The sequence below is a fragment of the Tachyglossus aculeatus genome, chromosome 16, assembly GCF_015852505.1.
Source record: "Tachyglossus aculeatus isolate mTacAcu1 chromosome 16, mTacAcu1.pri, whole genome shotgun sequence".
Classification (NCBI taxonomy): Eukaryota; Metazoa; Chordata; class Mammalia; order Monotremata; family Tachyglossidae; genus Tachyglossus; species Tachyglossus aculeatus.
Window position 1 is genome coordinate 49,146,293 of NC_052081.1, and position 17,094 is coordinate 49,163,386.

Consider the following 17,094-nt stretch of genomic DNA (forward strand, 5'->3'; position numbering starts at 1 on the left):
TGAATTTCACCCCCAGTTGTTTCATTTCCAAGTCGGGACACACACACACAAAATTATGGATGTTCCAGATGGACTCCCAGCAGCCTCCAATCCTGCCCCACAAGTGCCTAGACCAAGCTACAAGACACTTTGTTGGGCAGTCTGTTGTCCCATCTGTTTCCGAATAGTTCCTCAGTGTCCTTCCCACTTCCCTCCAACCCCAGGCCTGCCCCACTCCCCAAACCCCAGCCCCTGGGAGACCCTACACTGAATTCCCCTCTGATCCGCATGCCCCTACACGGCGCAGACTCTCAGGGACACCCTGGGAAAACAGCACAACGGATTTAATAGGCAACACGGCCAACACAGCAGGCAAAGAGGTGCCCGCGTGGCCCCGGGCAAGGCAGTTCCCTGGAAGCAGCTCAGAACGTAGCCCCACACCAGTTGGGGCTCCTGCACTTGGGATGGGGAGACAGACAAGGTCAACCAGGGTCAGAATCACAGGAGCTGGTCTCCGGGCTCAACTGCTCTCCCCGGGATGTTCTGGACAGAGTTCGGCATCGTCGTAACCCGGGTCCTGGGAGGACAACGACTGGTCACCTGCTTCTGTCCCAGGGTAGTCGGACCCCCCGTGGGATGGCACAGTCTGACCTGAAATGGGCAAGAGGGAGCCGGGTGGAGCAGGAGGGCCGAGCGTTCAGTCTCCCGTCATCCTCGGACACAGGGTGCAGGTCTCCCTTCCACATTATCGTGGTTACGGACAGGCAGCCCCTCCTCCACTCACCTAACTGGAATTCCACGGCCCCGAGTGCCCTCCCTGAGCGGTCCTGAACAGCCACATCGCTTAGCGTAGGGTTGAGAATTTCAGCGTCATCGTAGCCATCGGCCAGAGCTTCAGGTGGCATGGTGTCTGGGTCTGAGAGTGAGGGCAGGCCTCTGAGAGTGAGGGCAGGCCCCAACCTACAAGGACATGCTAAACTACAACCGCCCCCCACCCACCCACTGTTCTGGGCCTCCCTCAGATCGAGGGAGGATGCTCCCACTCAGGGTGGCAGTCAGGGAGATGCAGGGAGGAGCCCAGAGTGCAGTTATAGGAGCGAAGGCATGGTCCCTGCCCAGGCCCCAGGACCACATGGGACAGTCCGGCTCTCCCTTTCTAGGGGGCACAGACAAGTAGATCCTAGATGACCCTCTCAAGTTCACCACTGCCCCTTGGTTTGGGGGAGATGTAGCTGTGGCCGGGGTCCTCCGTGTTGTCATACTCCCAGTCCCCATGAGAACCTTGCTCTGAGCAGTGACAGGCTGGTCAGCGGGTCCTAAACTGGGGGACCTTGTGCCTGGTTTTCCCTCAGACCCTCCACCCCCAAACTGCTCTTTGCCTGTGTGTGGACACTGACACCATCCACCTGCTCACCCCCAGGGCCTAGCCCATGCCCCCAGCAGCCTGGACCCATCTCTGGTCTTCTGGGAACTAGATATCCGCTTCCCCAGACACCGCCGCACCCCTCCACCGGGAATATAGTCCACCAAGGCCAATGGTTGGGACCCATTTCCCAGCAACTGCTCCCGTTCCACAGTGCTGCCCGGACACACTCCTAGGGCTGCTGGACCAACGCCTCTGCAGTGTCCCCTCCCCATTACCTCTGGCTCTGTCCTCCTCCTCCTCGCTGTCCACATTGTAATACGGCAGCTGAGTACGCGAGCCCCAGGACCCGGAGCCTGAAGAAGCAACACGGAAACTTGTCCCAAGATCGGACAGGAAGAAGAAACCCCATCATCCTTGCTCCCCCTCCCTAATCCTCCTGTAACCCAGCTCAGTCCTCTAACTGCAATCTACCCACTGAACCTCAATCTCATCTATCTTGCGGCTGACCACTCACCCACGCTCTCCCTCTAACCTGGAACTCCCTCCCGCTTCATATTCAACAGACCATCAATCTCCCCACCTTCAAAGCCTTAGTAAAATCCCATATCCTCCAAGAGGCCTTCCCCAACTGAGCCCTTATTTCCTCTGTTCAATCAGTCACCCCCCTTGTAGACTGTGAGCCCGTTGTTGGGTAGGGATTGTGTCCATCTGATGCCAAACTGTACTTTTCAAGCGCTTAGTACAGTTCTCTGCACACAGTAAGTGCTCAATAAATACGATTGAATGAATGAATTCAATCAATGGTATTTATTGAACGCTTACTGTGTGCAGACCACTGTAACCAAGTGCTTGGGAGAATATAGTACAATATATTTTCTGGACATGATTCCTGCCCACAAGGAATTTCCAAGCTAAAGAGGAGATCTACATGAAAATAAATAACACAAAGGGGAAATGGAAGGGTATAAGGGTACGTACAATAATGCTACGGGGCTGAGGGTGGAGTGGATATCAGGTGTTTAAAGTGTGTAGATTCAAGTCCACAGGTGATACAGAAGGGAGAGTGTGTAGGGGAAATAAATGGAGAAGGCTTCTTGGAGGAGATGTGATTTTTTAGGATAGCTTGGAAGGTTGGGAGATTAGTGGTCCCTTGGATATGAAGATGGAAGGAGTTTCAGGTCAGAGGGAGGGTGTGGGAAGGGGTCAGTGGCAAGATAGATAAGATCAAGGTACAATGAGCAGGTTGGTATTAGAAAAACAAAGTATGTAGCCTGGGTTGGAGCAGACCAGTGAGGTTAAGCAGGGGAAGAAAGCTGATTGAGTGTCTTAAAGCTGACGGTAAAGGGTTTCTGTTGGATGCAGAGATAGATAGGCAAGCCTTGAAGGTTTTTGAGGTGTAGAGAGATATGAATTAAACTTTTCTTCAAACAATGATCTGGGCAGCAGAGTTAAGTAATAATAATAATAATAATGGCATTTATTAAGCGCTTACTATGTGCAAAGCACTGTTCTAAGCACTGGGGAGGTTACAAGGTGATCAGGTTGTCCCATGGGGGACTCACAGTCTTAATCCCCATTTTCCAGATGAGGTAACTGAGGCCCAGAGAAGTTAAGTGACTTGCCCAAAGTGACACTGCTGACAATTGGCGGAGCCAGAATTTGAACCCATGACCTCTGACTCCAAAGCCCGGGCTCTTTCCACTGAGCCACGCTGCTTCTCAGTAAGGACTGGACTGGATAGAGACAGGTGGGAGGGAAGTCAGCAAGGAGACTGCTGCAGTAGTCAAGGTGGGAAATGAGTGCTTTGATCAGCATAGTAGCAGTTTGGATAAGAGAAAAGGGCACATTCTAGAGATGTTACGAAGGTAAAACCAACAGCATTTGGTGACAGACTGAATAGGCGGGGTGCGTGAAAAAGATGGATTAGGGATGATGCCAAGGTTATGAGCTTGTGAGACAGGGAGGATGGCAGTGCTGTTTACAGTTATGGGAAAGTCATGGGGAGGACAGACTTTGGGTAGGAAGATGAACATAATGAAGTTTGAGGTGTCGGTGGGACATCCAGGCAGAGATGTCCTGAAGGAAGGAGGAAATGAGAGACTGCAGAGAAGGACAGCGGTCAGGGCTGGAGATGTAGATTTAGGAATCATCCGCATAGCAATGATTGCTGAAGCTGTGGGAAGGAATGAGTTCTCCGAAGGAGTGGGTGTAGCTGAAGAATAGAAGGGGATCCATAACTGAGTTTTGAGGGACTCCTACTATTAGAGGGCGGGAGGCAGAGGAGGAGCCCGCGAAAGAGACAGAGAATGAGCGTCTAGAGAGATAGGAGGAGAACCAGGAGAGGTGGTGTCAGCAAAGCCAAGGTTAGATGTTTCCAAGGGAAGGGGGTGGTCCACAGTGTTAAAAGCAGGTGAAAAGTATTCACCTATTCACCTATGCATTTTGTTCAATAATAACTAAGCACTTGACAATCATTCCAACCCAGTCCTCACAGCATGTTTATACATAATCATTTCCCCTGCATAATTTATTTGAATGTCTCTCTACCCCTTTGGACTGTAAGTTCCTTTTGGGCAGGGAATGTGTCTACCTACACTATTGTATTGTACTGCCCAGAGCACCTAGCACAGTGCTTGGCACACAGACAGCACTCAATAAATACCACTGATAAATTGATCCGAATCACCCAGGGGACAGGCCCATCTGCAGGAGCTCCAGGGGCCAGAAACCAGGAAGAGTCGTTAGGGCGAATCCTCACATGGAGGTCACCCTGTGCTGGCCACTGCCCTTGGGGGTCTTGGGAGTGTGACGGGGGGATGGCATAGGGTATGTGCTGCCATGCTCCTGCTCACAGACATGGAGATGATAGGAAGTAAGGCAGAATAGGAGGGGAAGGGCGGCTGACCTGGGAGCGGGGCTGAGAATGAGAGCCACGAAAGCTGAGCCCCTCCCCTGCAGCAGCCAGTCAGTTGCCCAGTAGGACGCCAAGACAGGGGTGTCCCCTCAGTGAAGCCGAGGAGCGGCTGTAGGACTGTAGGTGGAAGCGACCCGCATCACCCCAGGAGTTGTAGGGGGGTGGTCAGGTCGGGGGCATACACACCTCGGAAGCTCAGCCCGTCCTTCTGCCCCATCAGTGCATATTCGAGCTCCTGGTACACGGCCTCGGAGAAAGTATCCTGGCGTTCGGTGGCAGCTGGGGGGGACAGAATCCCGGCTCAGAAACCCAGATTCCCTGACCCTCCCCTGGCCCGGCTGCTCCTCTCTCTGGCTTTGGATTCTGCTCTTCTCGTCAGAACCAATCAATCAATCAATCAATCGTATTTATTGAGCGCTTACTATGTGCAGAGCACTGTACTAAGCGCTTGGGAAGTACAAATTGGCAACACATAGAGACAGTCCCTACCCAACAGTGGGCTCACAGTCTAAAAGGGGGAGACAGAGAACAGAACCAAACATACCAACAAAATAAAATAAATAGGATAGAAATGTACAAGTAAAATAAATAAATAAATAAATAAATAGAGTAATAAATATGTACAACCATATATACATATATACAGGTGCTGTGGGGAAGGGAAGGAGGTAAGATGGGGGGATGGAGAGGGGGACGAGGGGGAGAGGAAGGAAGGGGCTCAGTCTGGGAAGGCTGGAAGAACCAGAGCTCAGAGGGGCGGTGATCCCTCTCCGGTAGCCTGGAGCTGCCGAGAGTCTTGTCCATCAGGCCTGCTCACTTTCTCTCCTTGTGGTCCCCCAACCCTGCCCCTGCTCGCTGCCCACATCAGCCCTGCCAACCCCCAGCCCACTTCCTTCCAGGAGTACCTCTTTGCATATGGGCAATCAATCAATCAATCGTATTTATTGAGCACTTACTGTGTGCAGAGCACTGTACTAAGCGCTTGGGAAGTACAGGCTGGCAACATATAGAGACAGTCCCTACCCAACAGCGGGCTCACAGTCTAGAAGGGGGAGACAGATAACAGAAGAAAACAGAGGGAGGGCCGGCTTGGTAGGAGGAAGACGAGGCCAGGGAGGGGAAGGGGTGATGGGGGCCTGGGGACCCTACCCAAAGGCTGGTCTGGGCCAGGGGTCAGGGGTCAGGGGTCAGGGGTGAGGAGGACGGTCCCGCTCCAAGGAAGAGGGTGGGAATTGGGGCCGAGCCGAATCCGCTCTAGGCCATTCCGTCCCTTGTTAGAGAAGGATACAAAGAAGGCGAGGAAAAAGGGAAAGGAGGAGTACCACAGCGTGCCCACCGCCACCCTGGCGACCCGCCTCAGCCGGGCAGCCTCTGGGGGCTGGCTCGGGACCCTCCCCTGTTTCCCCACACCCGGCGACCTGTGACCCCACTCTCAGCTCAACTCTGTGAACCCCCACCTTGACGCTGGGCTCTCCGCTGCATCACCTGAGCCCCTAGAATGGCCAGGACGAGGAAGAGCAGGGCTCCCAGCACGATGCACAGGATCCTGGGGAAGGTGTCCACCGTAGGGGTTCTGGCGTTCAAACTTGAGAGTGGAGGGGCTGCAAGACAGCCACGAGGGCTCTGAGCCCCAGCTCCCCCTCTCCCAAATTATCCCTGGGATGCCATGCGGGGACAGTGGCTTAGTGGAAATAATAATAATAATAATAATATTGGCATTTGTTAAGCACTTACTATGTGCAAAGCACTGTTCTAAGCGCTGGGGGGATACAAAGTGATCAGGTTGTCCCATGTGGGGTTCACAGTCTTAATCCCCATTTTACAGATAAGGTAACTGAGGCTCAGAGAAGTTAAGTGACTTGCCCAAGGTCACACAGCAGACATGTGGCGGAGCCGGAATTCAAATCCATGACCTCTGACTCCAAAGCCCGTGCTCTTTCCACTGAGCCATGCTGCTTCTCTTGGAAAGAGCACGGGTTTGGGAATCAGAGGACATGGGTTCTAATCCCAGCTCTGCCACTTGTCTGCTATATGACATTGAGCATGCCACTTAACTTCTCTGTGTCTCAGTTACCTCATCTGTAAAATGGGGATTAAGACTGTGCACCCCACGTGGGACAACCTGATTACCTTGTATCTACTCAGTGCTTAGAACAGTGCTTACTTACTTACTTCTTACTTGTACATATCTATTCTATTTATTTTATTTTGTTAGTATGTTTGGTTTTGTTCTCTGTCTCCCCCTTTTAGACTGTGAGCCCACTGTTGGGTAGGGACTGTCTCTATATGTTGCTAACTTGTACTTCCTAAGGACTTAGTACAGTGCTCTGCACACAGTAAGCGCTCAATAAATACGATTGATGATGATGATGATGATGCTTGGCACATAGTAAGTGCTTAACAAATACCATCATTATTATTATTATTCTCAGGAAGGGATTCCCAGAATCTTTTCTCCATATCCAAGTCTCCCCACCACCAGCTTTCCCAGTTTGGGAACCCAAGACCCCCAGCACCGGGCTTCCCACAGCCCCAAGCTCTCATGGGTGACATGTGAGGAACTCGCAACTATCTCATCCCTCCAGCAGCCATCCCCATCTCTCCTCCCTGGTCACTCATGGCCTCCCCTCTCCCACCACGTTAAGGGGCTTGAGTCGGGGGCTGCAGAGAGTTCAGCTTTTGACGGAGGATTCTGGAACCTGGAGAGGGAGACCCGGCCCAGTCCCCCAACCCAGACTAAAAGGGGTTAACAATTTCTCCGACTCCAGGGCCACCCCATTAGGGTAACAGACCCCCGAAGGCAAGGACCCTTAAGAGAAGGGTCCTTCACGCTGCTGAAGAGAAGCAGTGTGGCTCAGTGGAAAGAGCACGGGCTTTGGAGTCGGGGTCATGGGTTCGAATCCCAGCTCTGCCTATTGTCAGCTGTGTGACTTTGGGCAAGTCACTTCACTTCTCTGGGCCTCAGTTCCCTCATCTGTAAAATGGGGATTAAGACTGTGAGCCCCCCGTGAGACAACCTGATCTCCTTGTAACCTCCTCAGCGCTGAGAACAAGTGCTTTGCACATAGTAAGCGCTTAATAAATGCCATTATTATTATTATTATTATTAAGGACTCAATCCTGTATGCCCCTGTGGGTCTCCAAGCACCCGGGTCAGGGTGTACCCAGGGGCTCAGTCAGTGCTGGGATGCTGAACAGGGTTGTTAGTGTGAATCGAAGTCTCTGGCTGCTAGCCCACAGCGGGGGCGGTTACCTGGGGCGGCGGTAGATGTGGCACTGGTCCCTGTGGCTCCTGCAATAGACAGGGGGAGGGTCTGAGTCGAGGAGAGAAAGGCATTCCTCAAACAGCCTGGAAAGTCCTTACTCCCTTCCCTCTTCCCGCCAAATGTCAGTTTCGGGCAACCACGTTTGGCCCCGCTCAGGCTCCGAACACGTGTGTCCCCTGGCTCCCCACCACCTCAAGGGCTTCCCCTCGGCTCCGTCACCGACCTTAGCCGCACCAAACCTTCCGACACGTAGCGTGGCCCTCACCAGAGCAATTCACCGCCGCGTCCTCCTTGTGCCCGCAGTCACCTTGCCCCCTGGGCCCCGCGGGGCAGTCCCACAGCGAGGTTTCTCGGCCCCTGCACGCCACCTCGTCCAGCCAGATGGGCCCACCGCCTGGACCGTACACGGCCTCCCCTAGGGCGGCCAGGGCCGGGCCGCAGCCCAGCTGCCGGCACACCACCTCCGCATTCGTCAGGTCCCAGGAGTCGTCGCACACCGTGCCCCAGGTGCCGTTGTACCACACCTCCACGCGTCCCGAGCAGTTGGTCTCACCCCCAACCACGCGGATCTTGTCCCTCTCTGGAAAGAAATGCCTGGCCGTCACCGCCCACAGGAAGGGGAGACAGGACAGAGGGGAAAAGGCAGGAGGGGAGGGGACAGTGGGGCCGAGAAGGGATGAACAGAATGACTTACCTGTACAGGGACCAGAGCCTGGACAATTTTTGCTCCTTCCTGGAGAGATAAGACAGCACGTTCAATCTGAGAAGGGGCTCTGAGGCGGGGTGGGGAAGATCCAGAATTCCCGGGCCAAGGGGTCATACCTAATTACAAATGGTCTCCATGCCAGAGGCTCCGGGAGAGTCCATGGATCTCCACGAGAAAAGTGGGCTAGGGAGTAGAGGCCACGGTTTCTAGTTTTATGTTGTCAACTTGTACTTCCCAAGCGCTTAGTACAGTGCTCTGCACACAGTAAGCGCTCAATAAATACGATTGAATGAATGAATGAGTAGACAGTAAACAAACTCGAGGCCTGGCAGACTGGCTGACTCAATCAGTGGTATTTTTTTTTTATAATGGCATTTATTAAGCGCTTACTATGTGCAGAGCACTGTTCTAAGCGCTGGGGAATTTACAAGGTGATCAGGTTGTCCCACGTGGGGCTCACAGTCTTCATCCCCATTTTACAGATGAGGGAACTGAGGCCCAGAGAAGTTAAGTGACTTGCCCAAAGTCACACAGCTGACAAGTGGTGGAGCTGAGATTTGAACCCATGACCTCTGACTCCAAAGCCCGTGCTTTTTCCACTGAGCCACGCTGCTTCTCTATTTCTTGGTATTTATTGAGGGCTTACTGTGTGCAGTAAGTACACTGTACTAAGAGCTTAGAAGAGTTCAGTACAACAGAATTGGTAGATATGTTCACTGTCCACAGCAAGCTTACGGTCTAGGCTCTCCATATCAAAATGGAGTGAAGATTTTCACTGGGCCTTTTTTTTCTATTCTAATGGTGTGCCAGGCACTGTACTAAGCACTGTGGTATCTACATGATAATCAGGTTGGGCAGAGTCCCTCTCCCACATGGGGCTCACAGTTTTAATCCCCATTTTACAGATAACTGAGGGGCAGAGAAGTGACTTGTCCAAGGTCAAAAGCAGGCAAGAAGCAGAGTTGGAATTAAAACCCAGGTCCTCTGACTCCCGGGCCTGGGCTCATTCCATTAGGCCACACTGCTTCTGAGTTATCATCATCATCATCATCATCATCAATCGTATTTATTGAGCGCTTACGGTGTGCAGAGCACTGTACTAAGCGCTTGGGAAGTACAATTTGGCAACATATAGAGATAGTCCTTACCCAATAGTGGGCTCACAGTCTAAAAGGGGGTATCTCAGAACACAAGCTCAGAACAGCCTGGCAGACAGGACCCCTGGCGCAGCTACTGCTTCGGCCCTCAGGACCTACTAGAGCTCCAGGGGACTCCTCCCCACCGAATGTCCCCACCCCTGAAGGTCTGGGTCGAGGGTCTGTCAGTTCTTCATTTTCCTACAACCCACACTCTGGCCAGGAGAGAGGCTGTGCTTAATCCACCTTTTCTCCAGAAAATGATTGGGTCAGGAACACTGTATTGGATGAGTGAAGTGTTGGACAGTGAGGGCGGAGGTTACGGACAGACGGACGGATAGGGACGGACACGGAGTCACCTTCACACGTGACCTGGGCTTCATCTCCCGGGAGACAGGACTTCTCGTTCCAGGGATCAGACGAGCACTCCCAGAGAGAGGGGTCATGGGTGTGGCACAGGACACGGTCGACCCACCAGGGCCCGGACGCCTCCCCATAAGTGCCAGGAGTCTCTATCGTCCCGCTGTCCCCACAGCCCAGCTGCCGGCAGATCAGGGTCACGGTAACATCCTGCATGGAGTTGCTGCAAACGCTCCCCCATGTCCCGTTGTGGAAAACCTCCAGCCGCCCAGCACAGGCCCAAGTGTCGTTGACCAGCCTGAGGTCCAGGAACTCTAGAGGAGATCAGGGCACGGATGGTCCGGTCAGAGGGAGCGTTTGCATCCCAATCTCTGATTCCCCTTCTTTTAGACTGTGAGCCCACTGCTGGGTAGGGACCGTCTCTATATGTTGCCAACTTGTACTTCCCAAGCGCTTAGTCCAGTGCTCTGCACACAGTAAGCGCTCAATAAATACAATTGAGTGATTGATTCCCCGCAGAAAACTGGGAAACAGTTTCCTGGCTCTGCTCCCGGAGTGGTTTTCTGTCCTGTCCCTGGCTCTCTGAATCTCTCCATCACTCCACCCTGACCTCCCCATCCCTGCCCAGGCTGCGAGGGCGACTCTGGTCTCCTGAGGAACAGGGATAGAGGCCATCCCGTGTGGGGACAGATCCTAAACCCTGTCTCCTGGCGTGGAATTCCCCATCTGCCTCATCCAGAGTCCTTCAACCACGAACCTCTCCCCTGACCCCCACGACGGAGGAGCAGCAGCAACAGCAGCAGCCCCCCGCGTGTCTCTCTGCCCAGAAGGCCAGATGCCCGCTCTCCAACCAGAACCAACACACTGAGGCAAAGGCCGCGGGACGGCCCAGCCCGCACCCTCCGCTCCTCTGCCGCTGATCTCCTCACCGTGCCTCGTTCTCACCTGTCCCGCCATCGACCCCCGGCCCACATCATCCCCCGGGCCTGGAATGCCCCAATCCCTCTGCCCATCCGCCAAGCTCGCTCTCTTCCTCCCTTCAAGGCCCTACTGAAAGCTCACCTCCTCCAGGAGGCCTTCCCACACTGAGCCCCTTCCTTCCTCTGCCCCTCGTCCCCCTCTCCATCCCCCCCATCTTACCTCCTTCCCTTCCCCACAGCACCTGTATATATGTCTGTATGTTTGTACATATTTATTACTTTATTAATTTTACTTGTACATATCTATTCTATTTATTTTATTTTGTTAGTACGGTTTTGTTCTCTGTCTCCCCCTTTTAGACCGTGAGCCCACTGTTGGGTAGGGACTTGCCAACTTGTACTTCCCAAGCGCTTAGTACAGCGCTCTGCACACAGTAAGCGCTCAATAAATACGACTGATTGATTGATTGACCCCCACTTCCCACGATGAGGGGTCCCCATCGGTGGGAGGGTGGGGTCCGGGGCTCACCTGAGCACTGCACTCCCGCGTCCTCCTTGTGCCCGCAGTCGTGGCGGCCCCAGCCCCCGGACGGGCACTGCCACAGGTGCGACTCGTTCCCGGAGCAGCGCAGCTCGTCCAGCCAGATGGGCCCGGCCCCCGGCCCGAACCGGGCGGCCCCGGGGGCGCTCAGGGCCACCCCGCAGCCCAGCTGGCGGCACACCACCTGGGCGTCCCTCACGTCCCAAGAGTCGTCGCATACGCTGCCCCAGCTGCCGTCGAGGAAGAGCTCCACGCGGCCGGCGCAGCGCCCGCCTCCGTCCGCCAGGCGGAGCTGTGGAGGCCCTGCGGGGCGAGGGGCCCGTCAGTGCGCATGCCCCAGACGGGGCGGACGAGGCGGGACGGGACGGGGCGGGACTGTCACCTGTGCACTCTGCAGCGCCCTCTTGCGGGCCCCCGGGCCCGGCCGGCTCCCACGTGGACGCGTTGCACTGCGACGGCGGCGACGGGAAGGTCCCGTTTCCTGCGGACAGCAGCCCCGGGGAGGGAGAGAGGGGGCGGTCAGAAAGGAGGACTAGCCCTGGGGCAAGCTCAGGGATGTAGTGTCCACCTCGTGGAGGACCTTCCTCCCTTCAAGGCCCTACTGAGAGCTCACCTCCTCCAGGAGGCCTTCCCAGACTGAGCCCCTCCCTTCCTCTCCCCCTCGCCCCCCTCTCCATCCCCCCATCTTACCTCCTTCCCGTCCCCACAGCATCTGTATATATGTTTGTACATATTTATTACTCCATTTATTTATTTTACTTGTACATATCTATTCTATTCTATTTTATTTTGTTAGTATGTTTGGTTTTGTTCTCTGTCTCCCCCTTTTAGACTGTGAGCCCCACAGCACCTGTATACATGTTTGTACATATTTATTACTCTATTTATTTTACTTGTACATATCTATTCTATTTATTTCATTTTGTTAGTATGTTTGGTTTTGTTCTCTGGGACTGTGAGCCCACTTTTAGACTGTGAGCCCACTGTTGGGTAGGGACTGTCTCCATATGTTGCTAATTTGTACTTCCCAAGTGCTTAGTACAGTGCTCTGCACATAGTAAGCGCTCAATAAATACGATTGATGATGATGATGGTGTCTCCCCCTTTTAGACTGTGAGCCCACTGTTGGGTAGGGACTGTCTCTATATGGTGCCAACTTGGACTTCCCAAGCGCTTAGTACAGTGCTCTGCACACAGTAAGCGCTCAGTAAATACGATTGATTGATTGAATTGATTGATTGACCGACGTGATGGGCGAGGGCTGCCCCTCCCCTCCCTAGCACAGAGTGCTGGGAGCGGGCCAAGTTGGGGGTTTTGGGTCAGTGAGGGGGTGGTAAATCTTGGCAACCCCCCTGATAGCAAAGTGAGAGAGGAGTGGGCTGGGCTGCCACACCAGCCCATTAGGGGAGGACTCTGAGGGGCATTAGGGAAAGGGATGGGTGCTCAGAACGGCAGAGGCTAGTAGGTGGACATGAAATAATTGTGGTATTTGTTAAGGGCACAGTACTAAGCCCTGGGGTAGATACAAGCAAATCAGGTTGGACACAGTTCCTGTTCCACATGGGGCTCACATTCACCCCCAGTTTACAGATGAGGTAACTGAGGCACAGAGAAGCTAAGTGACTTGCGCAAAGTCACACAACAGATAAATGGCAGAGCCAGAATTACAACCCTCCGTCCTCCCTCCGCACATCCGCCAAGCTAGCTCTCTTCCTCCCTTCAAAGCCCTCTTGAGAGCTCACCTCCTCCAGGAGGCCTTCCCAGACTGAGCCCCCTCCTCCCCCTCCCCATCCCCCCCACCATACCTCCTTCCCCTCCCCACATCACCTGTATATATATATGTATATATGTTTGTACATATTTATTACTCTATTTTACTTGTACATATTTATTCTATTTATTTTATTTTGTTAATATGTTTTGTTTTGTCGTCTGTCTCCCCCTTCTAGACTGTGAGCCCACTGTTGGGTACAGACCATCTCTATATGTTGCCAGCTTGTATTTCCCAGGCGCTTAGTACAGTGCTCTGCACACAGTAAGCGCTCAATAAATACGATTGAATTAATGAATGAATGAATGAATGAACCCAGGTTCTTTTGGTTCCTAGGCTCTTGCTCTATACACTAGGCCATGAAAGACAGTTGGACAGGATTTGTTAGATGTTAAACACTTTAATACTCATCCCAGCCCCTCAGCATTTATCTACATATTCTTATACTCTACTATTTCCCCTATATGACATTTACTTTATTGCCTGTCTCCTCCTGAAGATGGTAAGCTCCTTGTGGGCAAGGATCATGTTCATCCATTCATTCAATCGTATTTATTGAGTGCTTAGTGTGTGCAATAAGCACTGTAATAAGCACTTGGGAGAGTACAATGCAACAACAGACACATTCCCTGCCCACAAGGAACTCACAGCCTAGAGAAAGCAGAATGGAGCTGGGGAGAATGGAGACAGTGATGGGGCTGGGAAATGGAGTAAAGAGCCCTTTCTGGCCAGGAGCAGTAGGCTCCTGGTCTGATGCTGATCACAATCCTGTTCTGGAACCTAAGATTTCACTCTGGAATAAAAATAATAATAATAATAATAATAATAATAATAATAATGGTATTTGTTAAGTGCTTACTATATGCAAAGCACTGTTCTAAGCCCTGGGGGTATACAAGGTGATCAGGTTGTCCCACGTGGGGCTCACAGTCTTCATCCCCATTTTACAGGTGAGGCAACTGAGGCACAGAGAAGTTAAGCGACTTGCCCAAAGTCACCCAGCTGACAATTGGCAGAGCCAAGGATCTGAACCCGTGATCTCCGACTCCAAAGCCCGGGCTCTTTCCAGTGAGCCACGCTGGAATACTCAGTCCAAACCAGCCCACCTCATTTACACTTGGCATGTCCTCGACTCATCTCCCTCATTCCTCCAACATATCCAATGTCATCAAATCCTGTAGGATCTACCTTTTACAATATTTGTTAAAATCCACCCTTTCCTCTGCTTCCATGCTGATCCAAGCACGCATCCTATCCTGCCTTAACCACTAGCATCTGCCACCTTGCTGACCTCCTGGACTCCCATCTCTCCTCACTCCAATCCATACTTCACTTTGCTGCACAGATCATTTATCAACAAAAACATTCAGCCCATGTCCCCCCACTCCTCAAGACCCTTCGTGGCTGCCCATCCACCTCCGCATCAAACAGAAACTCCTTACCAACGGTTTGCCAACTTGGACTTCCCAAGCACTTAGTCCAGTGCTCTGCACACAGTAAGCGCTCAATAACTACGATTGATTGATTGATTGACTGGTATCTGAAGTAGGTGGCAGAAGTGGATGCTATGGGTTTCAAAGGAAGGGAAAGAGAAGGACGACGGAGGTGGAATGATGCAAAACCACAAAGCAGAACCAGTCTGCTCTGGACCACAGACCGTAGTCCCTCTAGACTGTCAGTATGTTGTGGGCAGGGAATGTGTTTATTATTTATTGTCTGCTTATTGTTGTACTATATTCCCCCAAGGGCTTCGTACAGTGCTCCACACACAATAACCCTCTCCATCCCACACATCTTACCTCCTTCCCTTCCCCACAGCACCTGTATATATGTATATATGTTTGTACATATTTATTACTCTATTTATTTTACTTGTACAGATCTATTCTATTTATTTTGTTAGTATGTTTGGTTTTGTTCTCTGTCTCCCCCTTTTAGACTGTGAGCCCACTGTTGGGTAGGGACCGTCTCTATATGTTGCCAACTTGTACTTACCAAGCGCTTAAAACAGTGCTCTGCACACAGTAAGCGCTCAATAAATACGATTGATTGATTGATTTTAAAGCACTTAGCCAGCTCACCCAATCCTACCTCAACTCACTAATCTATCATAGCCCAGCCCGCACACTCCGCTCCTCCAATGCCTGCTTAATCACTGTGCCCCAATCTCGTCTATCTCGCCAACAACCTCTTTCCCACATCCTCCCCCCGGCCTGGTACTCCCTCCCTCTTCACATATGTCAGACCACTATCCTTTTCACCTTCAAAGCACTATTCAGGTCACATATTTCCCAAGAGACCTTCTCCGATTAAGCCCTGGCTCGCTCTCCCTTCTGCATCATCTAAGCACTTCAATCTTTGGGACACTTTATATTTGCCCCACAGCACTATGTACATATCTTTAAATTACATATTACAAATTACTTATTCATACTAACGTTTGTCTCCCCTTCTAACCTGTAAGTTCATTGTGGGCAAGGAACGGGCCTGCTAGTTCTGTTTAATTGTACTCTCCCAAGTGCTTAGTGCAGTGCTCTGAACGTAGTAAATGCTCAAAAAAGCAATTGATCGATTGATTCCCAGCCACTTGTCCCCCTCTCTGGACTGTCCCGCTCCTTGGCTCCCCACTCTCATGGTGGAGACTCCTTCCCATATTTATCCTCCTCACCTGAGCAGATCACCGAGGCGACATTTTCACGGGAACAGAGAGGAATCCCCAAGGCGATCACAGGACAATCCCTCAGACTGGTCTCCAACCCCGAGCAATGAAACATCTCCCTCCACACGGTGCCGGTTGCTTTGCCGAATTCCGTCCGTCCAGGGGTTGATAGGGCAACCCCACAGCTGAGTTGGTGGCACAGGACGTTGGCATTTACTAGGTCCCAACCGGCTGCACAGAGGCTTCCCCAGGATCCAACCACCTGGAGCTCCACTCTGCCCTCACAGCAGGTGCTGCCGTTCTCCAGCCTGAACCCTGTGAACCCTAGCGAGGGGGAGATGGGAATCAGAGAAGGTTGGAGGGGTTAAACTTCAGCCAGGACTCTATGTTCCCTGGGGAGGGGTAGGAGGGGCAGGTTGGAGGTTTTAGCCCCTGCAGGGACCCTGGGTACCCTGGGGAGGGGGAGAAGAAGGTGGGGAAGAGGGGCAGTTTGGAGGGTCTAGTCCTGCAGGAACCCTGTGGTCCCTGGTGAGGGGGAGAATTCAGGGAGGGGGGCAAGTCAGAGGGTCCAGCCCCAGCCCATTGCAGGCCGAGTGGGTGTGTGATGTCATATCTGGAATCTCACTTGAGCAGACGACTCCGACGTTCCTGCTGTGGTCGCATGTCCCCTTTGGACGGGACCCTCTAGAGCAGTGAAATAGAAGGGACTCGTTCCCTACACACCGGAAGTCTTCATCCCAGACTGGCCCTTCGCCCTCTCCAAATTGGGCTCCCCCGAGGACGGAGACGGCCACCCCGCACTGCAGCTCCCGGCACAGGACGGCGGCGGCCTCCGGAGGGAAGTGGGAGTCGCAGACTGAGCCCCACGTGTCTCCATGGATCACTTCTACTCTTCCTGCGCACAGCTGGGTCCGCCCGACCAGCCGGGAATGTCTGTGATCTGGGAAACATCAATGACAATGCAGAAAGAGACCTCCCCGATTTCAGCCCCTGCCTCCAGACAGGAAAGGGCTGCATCTGTTCTTAACTTGAAGGCCTTCAAGACGGAGCCTCCGCTACCTCCCTTGGGGACCCGTTCCCCAGTTCACAGCCCGATCGCCCACACACTGTTTCTGCATTCAGAGAAAATGTCAACCAGTCAATCGCATTTCCCATTTACTTCCCATTTACTGGAAGTCCTAAATCCACTAAGTGGTGTTCTGAGGGCCAGGTGAGGCAGCTGGCATCCTCCCACAGAGATACCTAACTAATCTGAGTTCTTTCATTTCCTTTCTCTTTCTTCATTCCCCCTTATACCTGAATGCACAGCAGGGGACTAAGGATGGGGAGAGGAGACCACCACTGTGGAATGAACCATCCAGGGACCCGGAACCGAGGTGGGGCTGGAGCTGACAGGGTATTTCCCCTTCCCGCTGAAGTCTCAGCAGCCACAGCAGCAACAGCGGTTCCTGCCTTGGCCTCTCCCCGTCCACCCAG

General features: G+C 52.8%; 1 protein-coding gene across 1 annotated transcript in view; it reads right to left on the reverse strand.

Annotated features, from left to right (window-relative positions):
• Positions 1-379: 379 nt before the first annotated feature.
• The window catches only part of LOC119938750 (scavenger receptor cysteine-rich type 1 protein M130-like), a 69,148-nt gene continuing 52,433 nt past the window's right edge, over positions 380-17,094 (reverse strand). The window contains exons 12-24 of the mRNA XM_038758652.1: positions 16,244-16,558; positions 15,628-15,942; positions 11,571-11,669; positions 11,177-11,491; positions 9,717-10,041; positions 8,220-8,251; positions 7,791-8,105; positions 7,513-7,701; positions 5,717-5,860; positions 4,446-4,538; positions 1,621-1,698; positions 764-895; positions 380-630 (exon numbers count right to left, since the gene is read on the reverse strand). Coding sequence (XP_038614580.1) covers positions 500-630; positions 764-895; positions 1,621-1,698; positions 4,446-4,538; positions 5,717-5,860; positions 7,513-7,701; positions 7,791-8,105; positions 8,220-8,251; positions 9,717-10,041; positions 11,177-11,491; positions 11,571-11,669; positions 15,628-15,942; positions 16,244-16,558 — 2,483 coding nt within the window. The 3' untranslated portion in view covers positions 380-499. The remainder of the gene's footprint in view (positions 631-763; positions 896-1,620; positions 1,699-4,445; positions 4,539-5,716; positions 5,861-7,512; positions 7,702-7,790; positions 8,106-8,219; positions 8,252-9,716; positions 10,042-11,176; positions 11,492-11,570; positions 11,670-15,627; positions 15,943-16,243; positions 16,559-17,094) is intronic.